Source organism: Chiloscyllium punctatum, chromosome 9 (assembly GCF_047496795.1).
Source record: "Chiloscyllium punctatum isolate Juve2018m chromosome 9, sChiPun1.3, whole genome shotgun sequence".
Taxonomy (NCBI): domain Eukaryota; kingdom Metazoa; phylum Chordata; class Chondrichthyes; order Orectolobiformes; family Hemiscylliidae; genus Chiloscyllium; species Chiloscyllium punctatum.
Window position 1 is genome coordinate 58831598 of NC_092747.1, and position 20148 is coordinate 58851745.

Here is a 20148-nt window from a genome sequence, read left to right on the forward strand (position 1 = left end):
TATTGAGTCAAGGTGAATCAAGAAGAGATTGAGCTGGATGCCCTCCGTACATATACGGAACCTAATCTTCTTAAGGTTCAGATCATCTCAAAGGACAGCATGAAGGTGCACGTCAAAGATACAGTGATCAATAAATAAATAAATATATGAAGGAAGGGATTTGGACCCCATACAGGTAGAAACATGACTGGAGGTATTTAAAGGGTAAACATATAGTTAATTGAAAACCAAAACCGGGTGATCTTAAAAGGGAGATTTGAATAGCTTAACTGTTGATGACTGCAAACAGATAAAGTACAAACGGACATGACCACTACAACATATGCAAAACGGAAACTCGTTTAACTTTATAAAGAGATAATTACCATAAACAGGGTGGAAACCTGTTTACCTTGCTAAGAGATATAATCACAGTGGAATGTGCAAAGCAGAAGGGTGTTTAGCTTTACAAAGAGAATGATTACTGTAAAATGGGTCAAGCAGAGACTCATTCGCTTTTACAAAGGATAATAAGTCAGGACAAGGGATCAACTGTGGAAAAAACATGATAGAGCAAAGAGTAGGGCCAAGGTAAAAGAGAGGAAAACATTAAATGAGGATCAGAAAATGCCAGGATGGGACAGAGGAAACAAAAAAGGGAATATACTTACAATCAATCGGTCAATATGAAATGTTACAAAAGATAACAAAACGATAAAATTAAATGCTTTCTATCTCTAGGTTCAGAGCTTTCGTAACAAAGTAAGCAAGCTAGTAGCATGTACCTAAGTAAATAAATACCATCTAATAGCCATTTCAGAGATTAGCCTGCAGGATGACAAGGATTGGCACTGAATATTGAAGGGTGTATTATGTTCAAGAAAAATGGGAAGCTTGTAGATAGGTAGTACTGTAACTCAGGGCTAGCATTCATGCAATAGTTCAAGATGACTTTTGACTCAGGAGATCAGAATACAGAACTGGCTCAGATATGAAGGGGAAGAATCGGAGAGCAAAGATGTCACAATTGGAAGTGATCCACAGGCCTCCTACAGTCATTTCAATGTGGGATGAAACATGCAAGGAATTATATTTGGGGCTTGTGATAAAGTGACAGCAATAACTACAAGATTGCTGTCAATCCACAGATATACTGGACAAATCAAATTGGCAACAGTAACCTGAATGCTTTCAAAATAGTTCCCTAGAGCAGCACATTTTGGAACTGACCAAGCCACGTTATAGTAGATTGATTAATTAATCAATTACCTTGTGTTTTTGAAAAAAGGGAGGTCAACCTCTCAGTAAATAATCCCATACAAAGCAAGGAAAACTGTTCACTCTTCAAATAACTCTAGCACTACCTGTGAACATGGGATCAGTTAGATCAGTTGGCTGGATGGCTGGTTTCGGTGCAGTGATGCCAATAGCATGGGTTCAATTCTGACACCAACTGAGGTTACCATGAAGGTCTCTCTTTCTCAACCTCTTCCCTCACCTGAGACGTGTTGACCCTCAGACTAAACCACCACCATTTGTTTCTCCCTAATAAGACAATGGTGACTTTATCTTGACACTTACCTGTGAACTCTCTAATAATGTTAATCTAATGTATCACAGAAAAAATTATTTCATGCACAGTATAAAAGAATTTAGAAATGAATAGTTATTGATCAACATCACAAACAAAAATATTCTGATGGTTTCTTTATCTCAAAAGATTGAGACCATATGTTCAGCTCAATTAGCATCACTTCACTGTGTGTTTCCTTCATAGCCAAAGATAATTGATATTAAATTAGTCAAACTCAGAGCTCACTCAACTATGGGTTGAGATCCCAGTGGGGCCACCCAGTTAAAACTTTGAGGTCAACTGCCTCCATGGCGGCAATTGCTACTGTGAAAATTCTACTGAGGGTTAACACTTGCATAGTCCCTTTAAATCTAAGCTTTCAAATGGTTGTTTTTAAAAATCACCGATCTAGTCATTTTGCCACAGCTAATTTTGTAGAATTAGAGTAGAGTATTAAAGGAGGACGATCCCAAAGGCATTCTACAATTTAAAAATTAAGACCACATCTAGGAGGGGTGTGTGAAAAAGCTCAGCACTCCAACTGACATAATTAAGACAATTTAAACCACAATTGTGGGACAATTTAAAATCACACAAACTTCCAAAACCTCCCTCTCCCCAAATATACTAATGTTTACAGTTTGAGATACTTTACAGGTGAACAGGTTTCACAATTCATACCTTTTTAATTTTTTAAAAAACTGTAGCTGGAATGAATGCCATGAATCCCCAAGAAACTCCATCAGTCATTTCCAACTGGGATTCCATTTTCTCTTCACCTATGCCCTCTCCACTTATGTTAAAAAGTGTGAAATTGATATACATTCATGCCATTTACCTTTCAGAGTTTGTATTTCAGACGAGTGGCAGTGGGATGTTAGTCTATTTTTTGTGAAGGAATTTAGTGATTAAAAAGTTCAGTCAATGCAGAACCATAATTTTGAACTGGTATGTGTCAGAGAGCAGATGATTGAAGGCCTCCGAGAGGATTAATGGAAATATTTCATATTGTCAGATTTGAACCATACAGAGGTGAAGCGGACATATCAAGTTATTTTCAAGGGCAAACAATTCCCAATACTAAAAACATTACACCAAGATTCCTGTCAATGTTACATCAGATACAATATATATGGTGTTGAACACAAAATGCCACCAGATGAATCTCGTACCATGTGACAAGTCTTATGGAATCCCTGGTGAGTTGGCAAGTTGGATGCAAAATTAGCTTGGTCATAGAAAACAGACAATTGTTGTTATCTGACTGAAGGTCTGTGATCAATGGTGTTCTGGAAGGATTGGTGCTGGGACTCTGTTGTTTGCAATTTACATAAATGATTTGGATAAAAATGTCGGTGGTCTAATTAGTAAGTTTGCAGATGACAAAAACTGGTAGAGTTGTGAATAGTGAGGAAGGTTATTAAAGGATATAGCAGGATTTTGATCAATTGGAAAGTTGGGCAGTGAAATGGCAGGTGGAATTTAATCTAGACAACTGTGAGGTGATGCATTTTGGGAAGTTGAATGCAAGATGAAAATATACAGTAAAATGGCAGGAACATTAGCAGCACTGATATATACAGAAGGATCTTGGGGTCCGAGTTGATAACTCCCTGAAAGTGGCAGCACAAAACAGATAAGGAGTAAAAAAGGCATCTGTGGCAGGCTTGCCTTCAGTCAGTGCATTGAGTATAAAAGTCAACAAGATATGTTGCAGCTGTATAAGATTTTAGTTAGGCCACATTTGGGAGTGCAATTCCAGTCGCCACACTAAAGGAAGAATGTGGAAGCTTTGGAGAGGATGCAAAAGAGGTTTACCAGGATGTTGCCTGGATTGGGGCTGTACTGGCTACAACGAGAGGTTGGATAAACTTGGACTTTTTTTGTGAGTGGATCAGAGCCTGAGGAGGGAAATCCGAAAGAAATATTTAAAATTAAGAGAGACATGGATAGGTTGGATAGTTCGAGTTCTTTCCCCCAAGGTGGAAATGTCAAATACTTGTGGGAATTGATTTAAGGTGAGAGAAGACACACTAGGAAAGTTTGTTTGTTTATGCAGAGCATGGTGGGCGCCTAGAATTCACTGCTAGGGGAAATGGTAGAAACAAATCACCAATCATGGACAAAGAGTGAAGAGGAATGCCCTGACAATGAGGATTGTGCAATTCTTTTGGCTGACAATGAAAACAATTGCAACAGAAGACATGTCCCTCTCCAGGTGGATATGTGATCATCAGATCAGATTAAATGTCAAACTGCCAAGATGTGACATCGAAATTTGAAATGTTAGTTGTATAAGCTCCATTTTACATGTTGTACAATTATCGAATTGACAACATATACCCAAGTACAATCACATATATCTGCAATAAGTTTTTACATTTTTCAAAAAGGGCCATGCTTCATGGTCAATATGTCAGTACACCTTTTAGGGTCATGTTCAATATGTCAGTACACCTTTTAGGGTCATGTTCAATATGTCAGTACACCTTTTAGGGTCATGTTCAATATGTCATCATTGTATCAGAGCATGTGACCTGAAAGTATAAAAATCTCATGCTCCAACTTACCTCTGATCACTTGAAGTATGTTTCTCTGCTGTAACCTCATACTAACCTGGAGACTTGTGCCCCTGAGGAAAGTAATGTCTGTACTAATAATTATTTGCAATATAATGTCTGCTTGATTCTTCAATATCATATCATCCATGCACAGTTTCTTATGTCATAAGGGATAACATAAGCATTGCTGCATCAAGTAAAACACTCTGCTAAAGGCAAATTGATGCTAAACATAAAAGTCACTCCACATATTGTAAAAAGAAATCAGGAGGAGACTTGTTTAACATAGATCCAAAATCATGCACATGGTACAGACGTTTCTTTGTTATTTCTTGTGGTGATGGATTCCTTGGCTTTAAAACTGGCATTTCTTGAAACAGTCCTTAATTGAAAAGGGTGGCTGATACTGGCAGCAAAACAGCAAAGTGCTGGCTTACCAGAGCTTTTACATAAAAATAACACTGACTTACCTCTGTAACGTCCATGACTTTAATAGCTGCCAGTTGTCCTGTTTTGACATGACGACCCTACAAACAAAAAAATTGAAACTGGTTAGAATACAGAAAAAAATTTAGACAAGCCAGTGATTGGTGAATTAGTAAACTTGAACCTATTCATCCTAAATGAAAACATCCTTCCAATTGACTAGACTACAACACTTCAGTTTTAATGAGAAACATGCAAACTGTTTAAGGCCTTTATTGGATGCTTAAGATAGCCACGTTTATATCGTAAGTGTAAATCACAAAAAAAAAGCTTATTCACTGCTGACACTTGGCAATTAATTTGAGATCTGTTGTCTTGTATGCCAAGAAAGGTGTTTCTTCAAATAAATTCAAGACAAAATACTCTGGATGCTAGAAATCTAAAACAAACAGAAAATGCTGAAGAAACTTAGCAATTCTAGCAGCATTGGTGGATAGAAAATCAAAACAGGGCATAACACTAAGATTATTCATGGTAATTAAAACATATTTGTCAAATATACAAATCTTCTGCTTTCCTCTCCCAAAGTCTGAATTCATACCATTTCTACAAGAAATGTAATTAGTTATTTTAACCTCCTTGCAAAAATAATTGTCAGATTATAACCCAAATATTTAAACAGATGCAGACATTCAAATTCCTTTTTTGCAAATGGTACATGTGGTTCAGTTACAATACGTTACATTCTGCCACTTCTCAAATATGTGACCTTTTTCTTGGCCTTTCCACCAAATAACACTTCAACTTTGGTGCCTGTCATCTTTTCAGTTCTCTTGGCCCAACCTCTCTGGATTCACTAATTTATTGCTCATTCTTTCTAACTTTGGCCATTATAACATTTCCTGCCACTCCTCAACTACTCTATGTCCTATAGTCACAGTCACAAACAAGGCTAAGTATCAACTATTCTTCGTCTCCCCAAACTCAAATCTCCCACCCTTCCCCGACTATATTTCATCTGCAGTTACCCTGGGATTTATAAAATCTCCCCGGGTCACTATCACTGCATTCCCAAACAAGTACTTATATAACCAGCTTTTGGACATTCAGTATATCGCATCACAACTTTGCAAATTTTACGTTGGTGAAACTCTCCCATCTTTGAAGATCTGATCCTTTTAAAACAACTTTTACGACCTCCCATCCTGCTCTACCCCAGAACATCTTCATCTTGACTCTCACCCATCTACATAACATAACCTTAGATCCTTAGAACCCATAACCAATTTAGCAAATCATCACCAGATCTGAAAAGGCACATTAAACTGTATTGCATATCAATTCTAGAGGATGGAAAGAGTATTCTGGATGGCATGACATAACTGATAGAAGATGGATTTTACTGAGACTTATAAATGTTATTTTGCTGTTACTTTAGTCTGCTTGATCCACGTGTTGATCCTCTTCAGATTTATAGTAAACTGTACAATAATAAGCTTGGCTTTCACATTGTTTATCTTTGCACTAAATAAACCTGCTGAATTTAGTATCAGAAACCTGATTTAAAATAGTATAACCTTTTGTAGCTTCTATACTGTTACAGAATAATTTTCATTCAAATATTTTCCAATTAAATCAGAAGCATTTCCATATTCCAATAGCGTCTACAGTCTATAACCGGATTGTAAATTTTTTTTAAACACACTGTACTCAAACAGCTTATGTAAAACCTTATTCAAGTCAGCTCAGGTAAATTAAGTTCATTTCATTTGAAAAAAGGAACATCATAGCAATTAGAAATTCATTCTGTAACAAGATTATGATTTAGTGTGCATAGGTTAATTTCCAAACTCCCATTATCAATTTTTAAATATTAAAACCCTATATTAAGGCTGCTCTCTGAAAAGGCAACATTTTAAATCTTTGAAATACAATCAGCCAACAAGTGAAATTGTTCAAAATTTACAGATCCGAGAGAAGGCTGCTTCTAACACTAAAAATGTGAAAAGATAGGTATGAATATGTAATCTTCCATCAGGAGAAACACCGATTTTGGAGGGTGGGTGGGAGCGGAGTGGGTAATAATATCTTTTGTTCATTTAAGAGTTAATATATAGAATATTGAAACATCATTTGCCTAATTTCGTTCCTCAATGGCTCATGCAGTTACTCAAGTCCAACAGCAGTTATCAGAGGCTCAAGAACAACATGCAAATTTATGAGTAGCTATTTATTTCAACTGACTTGTACACCCTTAATCAGGAGTTAAAAGCAAAAGGTAGATAAAAAGCTCCACTATGATAACAATTGTGATTATTGAAACACTGCTTCAATATACAATAACATACCTTAATTCCTGCTGTGCTATTCTAAATCATGAATAAATAAATTTCAATTTAAAAATATAGTTTTTTTCCCCCAAGTTTGATCAGGATTGCTATTACACCAAGATTTATTGTCCATCATAGACTGCTTTGGAGAAGCAGGTCCTAGTGAGCTGTCTTTTGAATTGCTGTTGTACTTGGGGTGCAGGACACCCACTATGCTGTGAAGGAGGGAGTTCCAGGATTTTGACCAAGTGTCAATGAAAGAACAGCAATCAAGTTCCAGTCAGGTCGGTCTATGGCTTGGATAGAACTTGCAGGCATTGTTCCAATGCATTTTCTGCCTTTGCCCTCCCAGGTGATAGTGGCTGCAGGTTTGGAAAGTACTGCCGTTGCCCTCCCAGGTGATACTCGCAACAGGTTTGGAAGGTGCTGCCTTTGCCCTCCCAGGTGATACTTGCTGCAGGTTTGAAAGGTGCTGTTTAAGGAGACTTGCAGTTTATCATTGCTGGCGCAGTACTGTCAAAAAAGTGATACCTTTAGTGTTTCAAAAAACAATCAGTGCACGCTGTACAAATTGATCTGAACCTCCAACAGTATGCCACACCGAGTGACAAAGATTCTCATTTCCTGTTCAACACAATAATCTAACAGACAACAGATATAATTTGTGAACAAAATAAAGTGAACATTCCTCCATTTCCGCCTAAGTATTAATTTCCCCCAGATAGCCCTGTACTCCTGCTTTTCAACATTTTATTAATGTTGGACTAAACAATCAGCCTTCAAATAATCATCCTGTGTAGATAAAGCACAAAATGACCAATAAATATTTGCAAAAATGTGGTATCCAATAAAGTGGCCCCATTTCCATGGAATATATACCTTTACACACTAAGTTGTGCACAAAGCTACACAATAGAATATTGAAGCTCATTCAAAAAAAAACATAATAGTTCATTTCCTCATTTGCATGCAATTAACGTCAACCAAATTCAGTCTCAAAAAGCAGACGTGCATAAAGCTATTGACCTCCACAGTTTCTAATAGATACAGAAACTGACTTCTATAAATGTGCATCATGGTCTTCATTTTAGGTTTAACTATATTCAGTTATAACACAAACTTTAAGCAGGTAACATTGAAAGAAACTGAGATCATTTGCATTTAAAATGGTGCTAAGGTGGGGATGGTCAAGAGCTTTAAGTTTCCTGGGAGTAAATATCAGTAACAAGCAGTCCTGGTCCACAACGTCCACGTTACAGTTAAGAAAGCAAACCAACATCTCTACTTCGTCTGAACACTAAGGTAATTCAGCATGTCCACAATGACTGTTGCCAATTTGTATACCATAGAATGCATCCCAATGCATCACAGCTTAGTATGGCAGCTGCTCAGCCCAAGACCACAAGAAAGGACAGAGTTGTGGAAACAGTTCATCATGAAAACCAGCCTTCCTTCCAGTGACTATATTTCCCACTAGGGTACAGCGACAGCGCAAGGAAGGTGGAGAAAGTTTTTTAAAAATCACACAACACCATGTTTATAGTTCAACAGGCTTAATTGGAAGCACTAGCTTTCGGAGTACTGCTCCTTCATCAGGTGGTGCATCACAACCACCTGATGAAGGAGCGATGCTCCGAAAGCTAGTCCTACCAATTAAACCTGTTGGACTATAACATGGTGTTGTGTGATTTTTACCTTTGTACACCCCAGTCCAACACTAGCATCTCCAAAAAGTGGAGAAAGGGAGAGAAACTGCACTAGAGAGCAAGTTTGTGAAAGAGTCATAAGGCATGGTCAGGTGATACTGAAAACATTTTAACTTAGCCTTACGGGTTTTTTAAAATTACTTTTCACCCACGAAAATCTCAGGTATTAAAGTCAAATGATGAAAGCTGAATTTTGAATAGTACATTTTCACTTTGATTCCAAAATAAGAGTAATGAGTCAAATGTCTAATCAAGTGACTCTAGGAATTAGAATTCAAGAATTTTTGTTACATCAGGAATCCACATAATTCAGACTGCACACACAATACCAGTCAACCTTGTGAATTGTCAATGTATATTTGAGAACAAATTTTTGGAGAAACAAGCCACAGATGCATGCACTTCACTGTCACTTCATAAAACCATTGAATCAATTATTTGTCTGTCATTGAAGACAAACAAGTCTTGACACCTTAAAGGTCGTAAGAACTGAACGAGATTACAACACCGCTCTATTAATGCTGTTTGGCTTAAATTAGTTTAAGTTAATAGCACCTATATTTCTGTTTGGCATCACAGGATTGGCTTTGATGCTGCTTCTTGCCGGTCTGTATTATGTGACCAAATCTCATATTTTGGAGCAGCCTCTCCTGTTTCCGAACTCAACTTCCTGCTTTGACTTGGAGTTTGGGGAAAGTGAGGTTTCCGAGATGGTGGCAGAACAGGCATTCACGGTAAAATTAGGCTGGGTGCCTCAAACAGCTACAGTGACTGAGACACAAGAGTTGACTTCTTAAAGTTAGAGGAATGTCTATTAAGAAGTTTGAGGAGTAGCCTCAAGACACCAAACGAAGACTCAAAAGTTCTCAGATCCACAAGAGAGACAGTCTGACAAATTGACATTCGATGTATCATTCCCAAATGATAGAATGTTAAGTGTTAAGTTTTGCTGCTTGATAAGATTTGTTGCTTGACCCTTCAAATTAGCGATTGTCTTTTCAACAGCCTGGTCATTCTCAAGATTTTCACACGTTAGGATTTAACATTAAGTTCAAAAATTGTTGTAATATCGCAACAATTTTTTTTTCTGATGGTCTTATGAAACCAACTACACCATTTAAATTGGTTTTAACGGGAAAATGTGATGATTTGTGATACACAATCTTCAAGACATGTGCAATTTTAATCACAGGCTTATTATATTAGCACATCTTTAGTTGAATATACAAGATTAACCCTCTCAAAATGGTTGTTCTTTCATATTAGGAAACTAGATATTTTGTTGATGTAACTAAATCAATTTTGGACAGCACTGACCCTTCCCCTAGGGTATCCCCTTCAAGATCATAGAAAAATAGTACTCAGGGCTTCAAACAGTCAGGGTTTGGTGACTTATTTCTTCAGAGTATTGGTTACAAGTGCTCAAATTCTCTTTGAAGGACTTGAGATAGTGATAAAGTTGATGCTTGGAAAATAAAGTTACCTATTCAGCTCAAACCTCAACAAAAAACATTAAAAAACCCAAATTAAGCAAATTATATCTTAATTAAACTTAATAAAAGCATTCACAAACCAACAAAAGCAACATATGCATGCAGATTTCTGATAGCTGAACAAGAATGTGCCCTGAATGGTTGCTGTAAGTGAATAATTTATCTAATTGACATTCTAATATTGCACTTGATAAAGGATTATTAATTTAGCAAGGAGATATTAAATTGAAAGGATTATATGCAGGATACATAGTTCAATTTCCGTCACTGTTCAATACAGATAAATATAGTGTCTGGAGAAATAGTTTTCAATTGTGCTCGTGCTGCATCATTAGAAGGCTGCCGAAACAAAGTACAGCAAGACAATGCTTCTAACACTGATGTAGCTGATCTAAATTTTCAGCTCTTCATTGTGTTTGCAAAGGAAATCTAAAAGAATTAAAACAGCTTTGTACATAGTCTTTCAAGTTGCATCTATATTCAGATGATTAACAATTGTTCATGTGAACTTGCATATATTCAGAAACAACGTTTCTTAAAACTCGACATTCTCCATGTTAAGACAGGAGACGTGCATTGTGTTTACAAAGCTAATTACTTCAGCTCCACGCACTCAACATCACAACACAGCAAATTATTATCAATACATTGGGACCACAGCAAACTTCCTTTCTGTCTAAATACAAACGGAAGTGTGATCTTACCTAGTCTTCCCATTATTTGATGGCAGCTCACATGAAGCTCAATTTTTTTTCTGATGGTCTTATGAAACCACATGGAGGACAGAATTCACACATTACAAAAATCAGAACGGTGTGTTACCTCCCTGGTGGCAGGATCAAGGATACCTCGGACAGGGTGCAGAATGTTCTCAAACGGGAGAGGGAGCAGCAGAAGGCTGTTGAACACATTGGAACTAACGACACAGGAAGGAAAAAGGATAAGATTCTGAAGGAAGAATAAAGGAAATTAGGAAGGAATCTAAAAAGGAGTTCCTCGAGGGTAGTACCATCTGGATTACTCCCAGTGCTATAAAGTAGTGAAGGTAGGAATAGGAAGATAGAGCAGATGAATGTGTGGCAGTGGATCTGGTGCAGAGGAGAAGGATTCACATTTTTGGATCATTGGAATCTCTTCTGGGATAGAAATGATTTGTGTAAGGGTGGATTGCATCTGAATTAGAAGGGGACTAATATACTGGCAGGGAGATTTGCTAGACCTGCTCAGAATGATTTAAGCCAGTTAGGTGATGCAGGGGTGGGGGATCAGGGCAAGATAGTGAGGAGAGAGAGCAATCTGAGACTGGTACAGTTGGGAAAGGATCAAGTCAAACAGTCAGGGCAGACAGGAACAAAGCAGAGAACAAGGTAGGACTGATAAATTAAACTGCATTTATTTCAATGCAAGAGGCCTAACAGGGAAGGCAGATGAACTCAGGGCATGGTTAGGAACATGGGACTGGGATATCGTAGTATTTACTGAGACATGGCTCATTGAGGACAGGACTGGCAGCTTAATGTACCAGGATACAAATGCTACAGGAAGGATAAAAGGGGGGCAAGAGAGGATGAGGAGTGGCATTTCTGGAAAGGGATAATGTTACAGTTGTACTTAGGGAGGATATTCCTGGGAATACATCCAGGGAAAGTTATTTGGGTGGAACTGAGAAATAGGAAAGGAATGATCACCTTATTGTGATTGTACTTCAGATCCTCCCAAAAGTCAGTGGGAAATTGAGAAACAAATTTCTAAGGAGATCTCAGTTAGCTGTAAGAATAATAGAATGGTAATGGTAGGGGATTTTAACTTTCCAAACATAAATTGGGACTGTCATAGTGTCAAGTGTTCAGATGGAGAGGAATTGGTTAAGCGTACAAGAAAACGTTCTGATCCAGAATGTGGATTTACCTACTAGACAAGGTGCAAAACTTGACCTACTCTTGGGAAATAAGGCAGGGCAGGTGACCGATGTGTCAGTAGGGGAACACTTTGGGACCAGTGATCATAATTCTATCAGTTTTAAAATTGTATTGGAAAAGGAAAGAATGGATCTAAAAGTTGAATTTCTAAATTGGAGGAAGGCTGATTTTGATGACAAAAGGTGAGAACTTTCAAAAGCTGATTGGGGGCAGATGTCTGCAGGTAAAGGGTTGGATGGAAAATGGAAAACCTTCAAAAATTAGATAACTAGAGTTTAGAGACAGTATGTTGCTGTTAGGGGACATGAGATAGCTTTGGTAAATAGGGTTACGGAGAATCCAAAGGGGGTTTACAAACGCATTAAGGACAAAAGGGTAACTATGGAGAGAATAGGGCCTCTCAAAGATCAGCAAGGCAGCCTTTGCATGGAGCCACAGAAGATGGGGGATGATACTAAACAAAGTATTTTGTATCGGTGTTTACTATGGAAAAGGACATGGAAGACGTGGGAAAATAGATGGTGACATCTAGAAAAATGTCCATATTACAGAGGAGCAAGTGCTGAATGTCTTAAAATGCATAAAAGTGGATAAATCCGCAGGACCTAATCAGGTGTACCCTTGAACTCTGTACCCTGGAAGCTAGGGAAGTGGTTGCTGGGCCCCTTGCTGAGATATTTGTATCATTTATAGTCATAGGTGAGTGCCAGTAGACTGGAGGTTGGCTAATGTGGTTCCACTATTTAAGAAAGATGGCAAGGACAACCCGGGGAACTATAGGCCAGTCAGTCTGACATCGATGGTGAGCAAGTTGGTGGAGGGAATCCTGAGGGACAAGATTTATGCGTATTTGGAAGGCAAGGACTGATTAAGGATAGTCAACATGGCTTTGTGCATGGGAAATCATGTCTCACAAACTTGATTAAGTTTTTTGAAGAAGTAACAAAGAGGATTGATTAGGGAAGGGAGTAGACGTGATCTTTATGGACTTCGGTAAGGCATTGGACAAGATTCCCCATGAGAGACTGGTTAGCAAGGTTAGAGCTCTCAGAATACTAGGAGAACTAGCCACTTGGATACAGAACTGGCTCTATACTGGAAGATCGCTTTTCACATTGGAGGCCTGTGACAGTGATGCACCACAAGGATCAGTGCTTGGTCCACTGCTTTTCATCATTTATATAAATGATTTGGATCTAAACATATGCGGTATAGTTAGCAAGTTTCAGATGACACCAAAGTTGGAGGTGTAGTGGACAGCAAAGAAGGTTACGTCAGATTATAATGGGATCTTGATCAGATGAGCCATTGGGCTGAGGAGTGGCAGATGGAGTTTAATTTAAATAAATGCTATGTGTTGCATTTTGGGAAAGCAAATCTTAGCAGGACTTCTACACTTCATGGTAAGGTGTTGGGGAGTGTTGCTGAACAAAGAAACATCGGTGTGCAGGTTCATAGCTCCTTGAAAGTAGAGTCGCAGGTGGATTGGATAGTGAAGGTGGCATTTGATATGCTTTCCTTGATTGGTCAGAACATTGAGTATAGGATTTGGGAGGTCATGTTGTGGCTGTACAGGATATTGATGAGGCCACTTTTAGAACATTGCGTGCAATTCTGATCTCCTTCGTATCAGAAGGATGTTGTGAAACTTGAAAGGGTTGCCAGGGTTGGAGGCTTTGAGCTATAGGGAGAAGCTGAACAGGCTGGGACTCTTACCTGGAGCATTGGAGGCTGAGAGGTGCCCTTTATAGAGGTTTATAAAATCATGAAGGGCATGGATACGGTAAATAGACAAGGTCTTTTCCCTGGGGTGGGGCAGTCCAGAACTAGAGGGCATAAATTTAGGGTGAGAGGGAAAAGATAGAAAAGAGACCCAAGGTGCAACGTTTTCATGCAGAGAGTGGTGTGTGTATGGAATGAGCTGCCAGAGGAAGTGGTGGAAGCTGGTAAAATTACAACATTTAAAAGGCATCTGGATGGGTGGGTATAGGAATACGAAGGGTTTGGAGGGATACAGGCTGGGTGCTGGCAAGTGGGACTAGTTTAGGTTGGGATAGGTGGTCAGTGCAGACAAGTTGGACCAAAGGGTCTGTTTCCATGCTGTACATCTCTACAACTCTAATTTAGTTTTGCACAGATTTCACGCTGCTTTCTCAAAAGAATGTTGATGTCAACGTTTAAGCCAAAGACAAAAAGACCAGTCACCAGGAAGTTTTTATGCCAAGAATCCTACAAATTGTCAAATGATATTTGAACTGGTAGCTTAAAAATGGTCACCTCAAAACAAGCTGATTGAAACAAGGTTTTTTCAAAATGGAGTCATTTATCTCACACACACCAAACTCCACTCATACATTTATAGCATGTCTTGTTTCTTGTCTTATTCAAAGTTAGGCCCAAATGTTGAATCAAGTGAGCTTTGTAGACAAATACAGAGGAACATACAACACAAGGGGCCAATGCCCTTCAGAAGATTACAGCGGTGAGACCATTTCATTGCTTCTAAGCACTATTACAATTATTTGATGATGCTTCTCACTTGCAGATTTACAGAATTTGAATCTAGTTTTTTTTTGGGTGTTCCTCCAATTAAAATTACTCTATTACAAAGCAAATTGATAAAATGAAGTTTGATAGCTCTCCCTAGCTAAAAGGCTTAGGGGTTTTGTCTAAGAGGAGGTTTGGACAGGAACATAAATTAAGACTCACTAACAAGACCCATTTCAACCTGACTAACAGTATAATTATAACACAAGTGATAGCTTCCAACCAATATTTCAATGGTACATGAATGCTGGATCTTATGTTGTAATATCACAATGTCACTCAGTTTCCAAAGCTATGAAAAGTTTGAGATGTAGATAAATTACAAACAAAAATTAGAGTGTGATTTGTTCAGTACTGTGGACAATGAGCAGCTTCTTTTTGATTTGAGTTAACAGTTAAATAGGTTTAATGGCTCAAGCCTTTGATTTGATATCTTCATGACAATGCCTTCAATGAAGGCAGTTAACCATTTTAACCAAAAAAAAATAAGACTTCAGAAAAGATTTGTGTTTGCTTGTGTATTCTTTACAAACATGTTTTTACGAAGACACTTGACTTATTCTTTGAAAGAGTGACTTAAAACATAGCAAGACCATACTCCCTAAGCAAGCCATGTCTGCAAGACTTCAGAGCCAAACATGCATCATTGATGACTTGATCACACCAGCCAGAACATCAGAGCAACAGACTGCAGAACATTTAAATTTCTTCCTTTTTTCCTTCAAGTATAACATACTGACCAAAGCCTTTTATTTTCCCCTCACAGAAAGTCAACCTCTACAAAGGAGTGCGTGCACATGGTTTGTAATTTTTGAAGATACTTATAACAAGAAACATCTATCCTTCCATATTACTAACTGGATATATAATGCAATATTTGCATCTTTATTAAATGAGTTTTGATTTGATAATAAACCAGTAATTGTGTTTACTGAGGAACTTAGTTAAAGGATATTATTTAAAACCAAAGGTATATTAGACAATCATGTTAGTAACCTGAAAAAATATTTTTCTTTTATGTTGCAACCTTTGGGTAATGGGACAAGATCAACAGCGCACTCTCCCAGCTTCACAGTCATGACAATGTCAAATATGTTAATGTTATCTATTCAATGTGGACAAAAGAGCTGAATGCTAGAAGAAACAGTAGAAATATTGTTCTTAAAAAGGAGATAACATCTGAGAAGGTGTATGAAGGATCCTGACTAAAGTTGAACTGAATGCCGACTGGGAGGCATTTCACTGGTTAAAATCATTCCTACCACAAAAAGAACATTGCCTTTATTAGAGATCAGTGATCTCAGGCCCACTACATAGGTGCAAGAGATCCTCAGGGATCATCCTTAGTTGCTTCATTCAACAGCCTTTCCTCTACAACAAGATCAGAAATGAAGATGTTTACTGATGTTTGCAGAGTTCAGTTTGATTCACAATTCCCCAGATTCTGAAACACTCGATTTTTCAAAAAAACACCTAAACCATATTCAGGCTTAGATTGAAAACTGGCAAGTATTATTCACACACAGAGGTACCAAGCAATGAACATCCCCAACAAGAAACAATTAAGTGTTTTCCTTGACATTCCATCACAGTTCGATTGTTAAATTCCACCACAAATTCTGGATGTTAACTAGGAAATTAATGATACCAACCACATACTGTAGCTGTGAGTACAGCTCATAAGCTGCATATTCTGCATTGTGACTCACCCAACTCCACCGAGCCTTTCTGCCATCTTCAAGGTGACATTCAGGAGAGTGATGGAATACTGTCCACTTCATAAGGAGTGCAGCTCCAATAAAACTCAAAGCTCAACACCACAGAAGTAGCTTGCTTGATTGGCATTGTGTACACTACCCTAAACTTTCGACTCTCTCAAACCAGCACCTCCACGTTCCCCTTCGAGTCACACACAATTTTCAAATCTAAAGACCTTTATCGTTTCTATGTAAAAATCCCCTAACTCACCACCTTCGGGACTATCCTCACCATATGCAATATAGTAGTTCAAGACAGCAGCTAACCATCACTTCCAAACCTGTCGAAGAATGTACAATAAATGATACCTGTGTTCTATGTATTAATAAACACGTTTTTAAAAACATCTGGCCGGTGCATGAATGCCTTTGTTTAAATCAGAAACTGGATGCAGCAAAGCTGTGCCACATGTTTTTTACAAGAGAAAGTTCAGAAAAGAAGCATGTAATAGTTCCATGGACAAGGCAAGTTACATGAAAATTTATTGTTAGCTATCCTCGTCTTGGTGTCAGAAACCTAATACCAGGCAGCCCTTGTTGATCCAATAAAGAGTAATATACAACCGATTTCTACTTTGTCCCTTTGTTCCTGCAATTCACATTTCAAAGATTCTTCTGCACTTGACATTCAGGCCAAAACTAATAACTCTGAGATAACACCGACACATTAGATATAGCTTCAATTCTACTCAGTTTTACATTCCATGATCCCTTCCAGCTAGTTCATAAGCACAATCAGGAGAGGGTTTTTTTAATTTTAATCCAGAATATAAACCATGAGATGATTGGGAGCATCATGAAAGTAAGCATCTATTAGGAGGACAGAAAACACAAAAATAATTATGGCTATCACTATATCCTCAGTTGGAAAAAAATGTTTGATTGACTTGAGGAAGATGATATTTCTAATTGCAGCTAATTAAGGTTAGGTACAATTGTTTCTCCCAGCAAGGTGTTTAATTCTGTTATAATTGTGACTAAGTTCCAACCAAGATATGAAAATTATTCTCTTGTTCAATTCATAATGGAGGATGAAATTCTGTGCTAAATTCTCCAAAGGAAGCTTTGACTTAATTAGCTTTAACTAGTATATTGTACTATATTTTAAATTCCATCCATTTGTCACCATTACATTGAATGAAAACTGATGCTCTTATTTCAAGGGGGTTAGAGTAGAAGAGTGGGGAAGTCTTACTGCATTGTGGTGAGACCACATCTGGAGTATTGAGTGTAATTTCAGAAAATATATTATTTCATTACAGGCAGTCAGAGCAGAGTCAATAGGATGATCTCTAGTAGGGAAGGATTATTCTATAAGCAAATATTAAACTGATTGGGATTTCACTCATTGAAAGTTAGAAGAATGAGAGGTGATCGCATTGAAACATATAGGATTCTTAAGGGACTGCTATGGGGATGTTTCTCCTCATGGGAGAGTTTATGACCATAGGGCATAGTCCCAGAATAAAGGGGCACCAACTGAAGACTGAGACGAAGAAGAACTTCTCAGGGAATCGAATATCTTTGGAACTCCTTGTCACAGACATCAATGTTGGGTCGGAGTCCTTGTGTATATTTAAAGCTAAGATAGATAGATTCATTATCAGTGAGGGAATCAAAAATTATAGGCAAGGGCAAGAAAGTGGATATGAGAAGTGGCAGGTCAGCCATCATCGTACTGGATGGCAGGGCAGCTTCAAAGGGCCAAATGGCCTACTCCTATTGCTATTTCTTATGGACTTATGGTATTAAATATACAAATAAAAAATGGTGTAGACCCCAGAATAAATGGTTAAAATATAAACCTTGAAATTAATAATGACAATGTACAATCTACAATGGAGGTCAGAGTATTCTAGATGGATTAACAAAGATTAGCAAAGTCACCTTACTCATCTATCTTGCATGGAAAAGACAAAATGATCATCTAGAATGGGATAACAGCAGAACAGAGATTTATAGTCGTAGTTGCATTCATTCATTAATACCTGTCTGCATGGCAATTTCTTATAAGCAGGCTATATGTTATATTTTAACAGTGATTCTGCAGTTATGGTGGCCTATTCCTTTAAGGTCAAAGGTACAACAGCTCATAGGGTAATCAGCTTTCTCTCTCACCTAATAACCAATGTCTTCCAAACTGGGTATTTCCCTCAGCAAACAGTAATTAAGCTAATTGAGCTTGGACAATTCTGAGCCTTAACGGCATAGGTCATATAGGCTAGCTTTATAGAATTGTTAAAAATCACACATCACCAGGTTATAGTCCAACAGGTTTATTTGGAAGCACTAGCTTTCAAAACGTTGCTCCTTCATCAGGTGATTGACAGCCACCTGATGAAGAAGCAGCACTCCGAAAGCTAGTGTTTCCAAATATAACTGTTGGACTATAATTTGGTGTTGTGATTTTTAAGTTTGTAACATGACCTCTGGAGCAGGTAGGTTTCAACCCAGGTCTCCTGGCTCAAAGGCACCGTCACTGCACCACAGAAGACCAAGAACTCAACTCTTCAGACATTTTCTAATCAACCTGTTCAGAGATATTGCTCCATACGGCTGGAGGAGGTGGGACTGAACTCTCTCTCCTGACTCAAAGGCAGTGACAACATCACTGTGCCATAAGAGCACCAACTCAGCTCTCAGCACAATAAGTGCAATGATCAGAACCTGCTCTCAATTAACTATGGAGGTGATCTGTTTGAGTCTTAAAGAAATCTGTGTTTCTAACTCTGACACTATTTGTTGACCAAAATTAGGAAATCACTGATAGAGTATATCCCTAAGGAAAGGACTCAGAAGAGGTATTTTGGAAGAAAGACTTCAAGGAGAAAGAGGGAGGGAGTATCAATTGAAGGAAATTAATGGCAAATGCAACAAAGAAATGAGGAAAGATTACTAAACCATGGATTTGCCTTTGGTGACCATGTAACATACTGCATGTAACAGTCTGAGGATTGTGCCATTGTAAAATGGCACATTGTCTGAATTATTGTGAGCAAAACCACAAAAGTTTACTGATACATATAAAAACCAGTCCAATTAATGTATGTCATCACACTCAAAACATCACACTTGCACCTGGCTGAGACACCACATAAAATGTTGATTTTATGATATGTATGAAGAAAAGCAGGCTCATAAATATGAAACTTTATTTTGTTTTTAACAAATGCTGTGCACAACCAGATCACCAACTACTGAATTTATTGGTCCAGACCCTTCAGTCTCCAGACCGTCCATGAACAGATGTATAACTGATGGTGAGTCCATGGGAATTGTTTGAGAAGATTGAATTTCCAATGAGCAACTCCCGTTTGTTGTGATGCAACACAACAGCTCAGTGGAAATCGAAGACTTCAGACAATGCTGGTTTATTTGCCTGGATAATGATAGACAGACAAAACCTAATCTAACTCCTGGAAAACTATGCTACTGTTGCTCAACCCAGCCCCTCAATGACCACACCTACCCACAAATACCCCCACCTACCTGACCACCTCCCCACAAGCTCCCTTCACTGACTGACTCTAAGCCATCTACCTCGACCCTACCCACTCCCCTTGCACATTCCACTCTCCACCACTCATCTCACCAATCCCACTCTACCTAGTCACTCTCATTCATAGTGAATAGTTAAATTTAGAAGAGGACAGCTAATGACATAGAAAGAGACATGATTTATCAGCATCCCAACCCCTTCCCAATGCTACTTCACTACAAGGGAGCTCTCTGTGGAACTGTTCACTCTGCATCCTGATGGTGGTTGGATCTTTTGACCCCCTTTGTCTTTATGAAATGCAGAGCACAGTAGCAATCCAAATCACCTTTTGCATGGAATCTTAACATAGAACCTGATG

At 38.2% G+C, this 20148-nt stretch overlaps 1 protein-coding gene across 4 annotated transcripts in view; it reads right to left on the reverse strand.

Moving 5' to 3' along the window:
* LOC140481437 (mitogen-activated protein kinase kinase kinase kinase 4) overlaps nucleotides 1–20148 on the reverse strand; it is a 259191-nt gene that overhangs the window by 141037 nt on the left and 98006 nt on the right. For all 4 annotated transcript variants that reach the window (XM_072577610.1, XM_072577608.1, XM_072577609.1 and 1 more), the window contains exon 3: nucleotides 4584–4640. In XM_072577610.1, the coding sequence (XP_072433711.1) occupies nucleotides 4584–4640 (57 nt within the window). The remainder of the gene's footprint in view (nucleotides 1–4583; nucleotides 4641–20148) is intronic.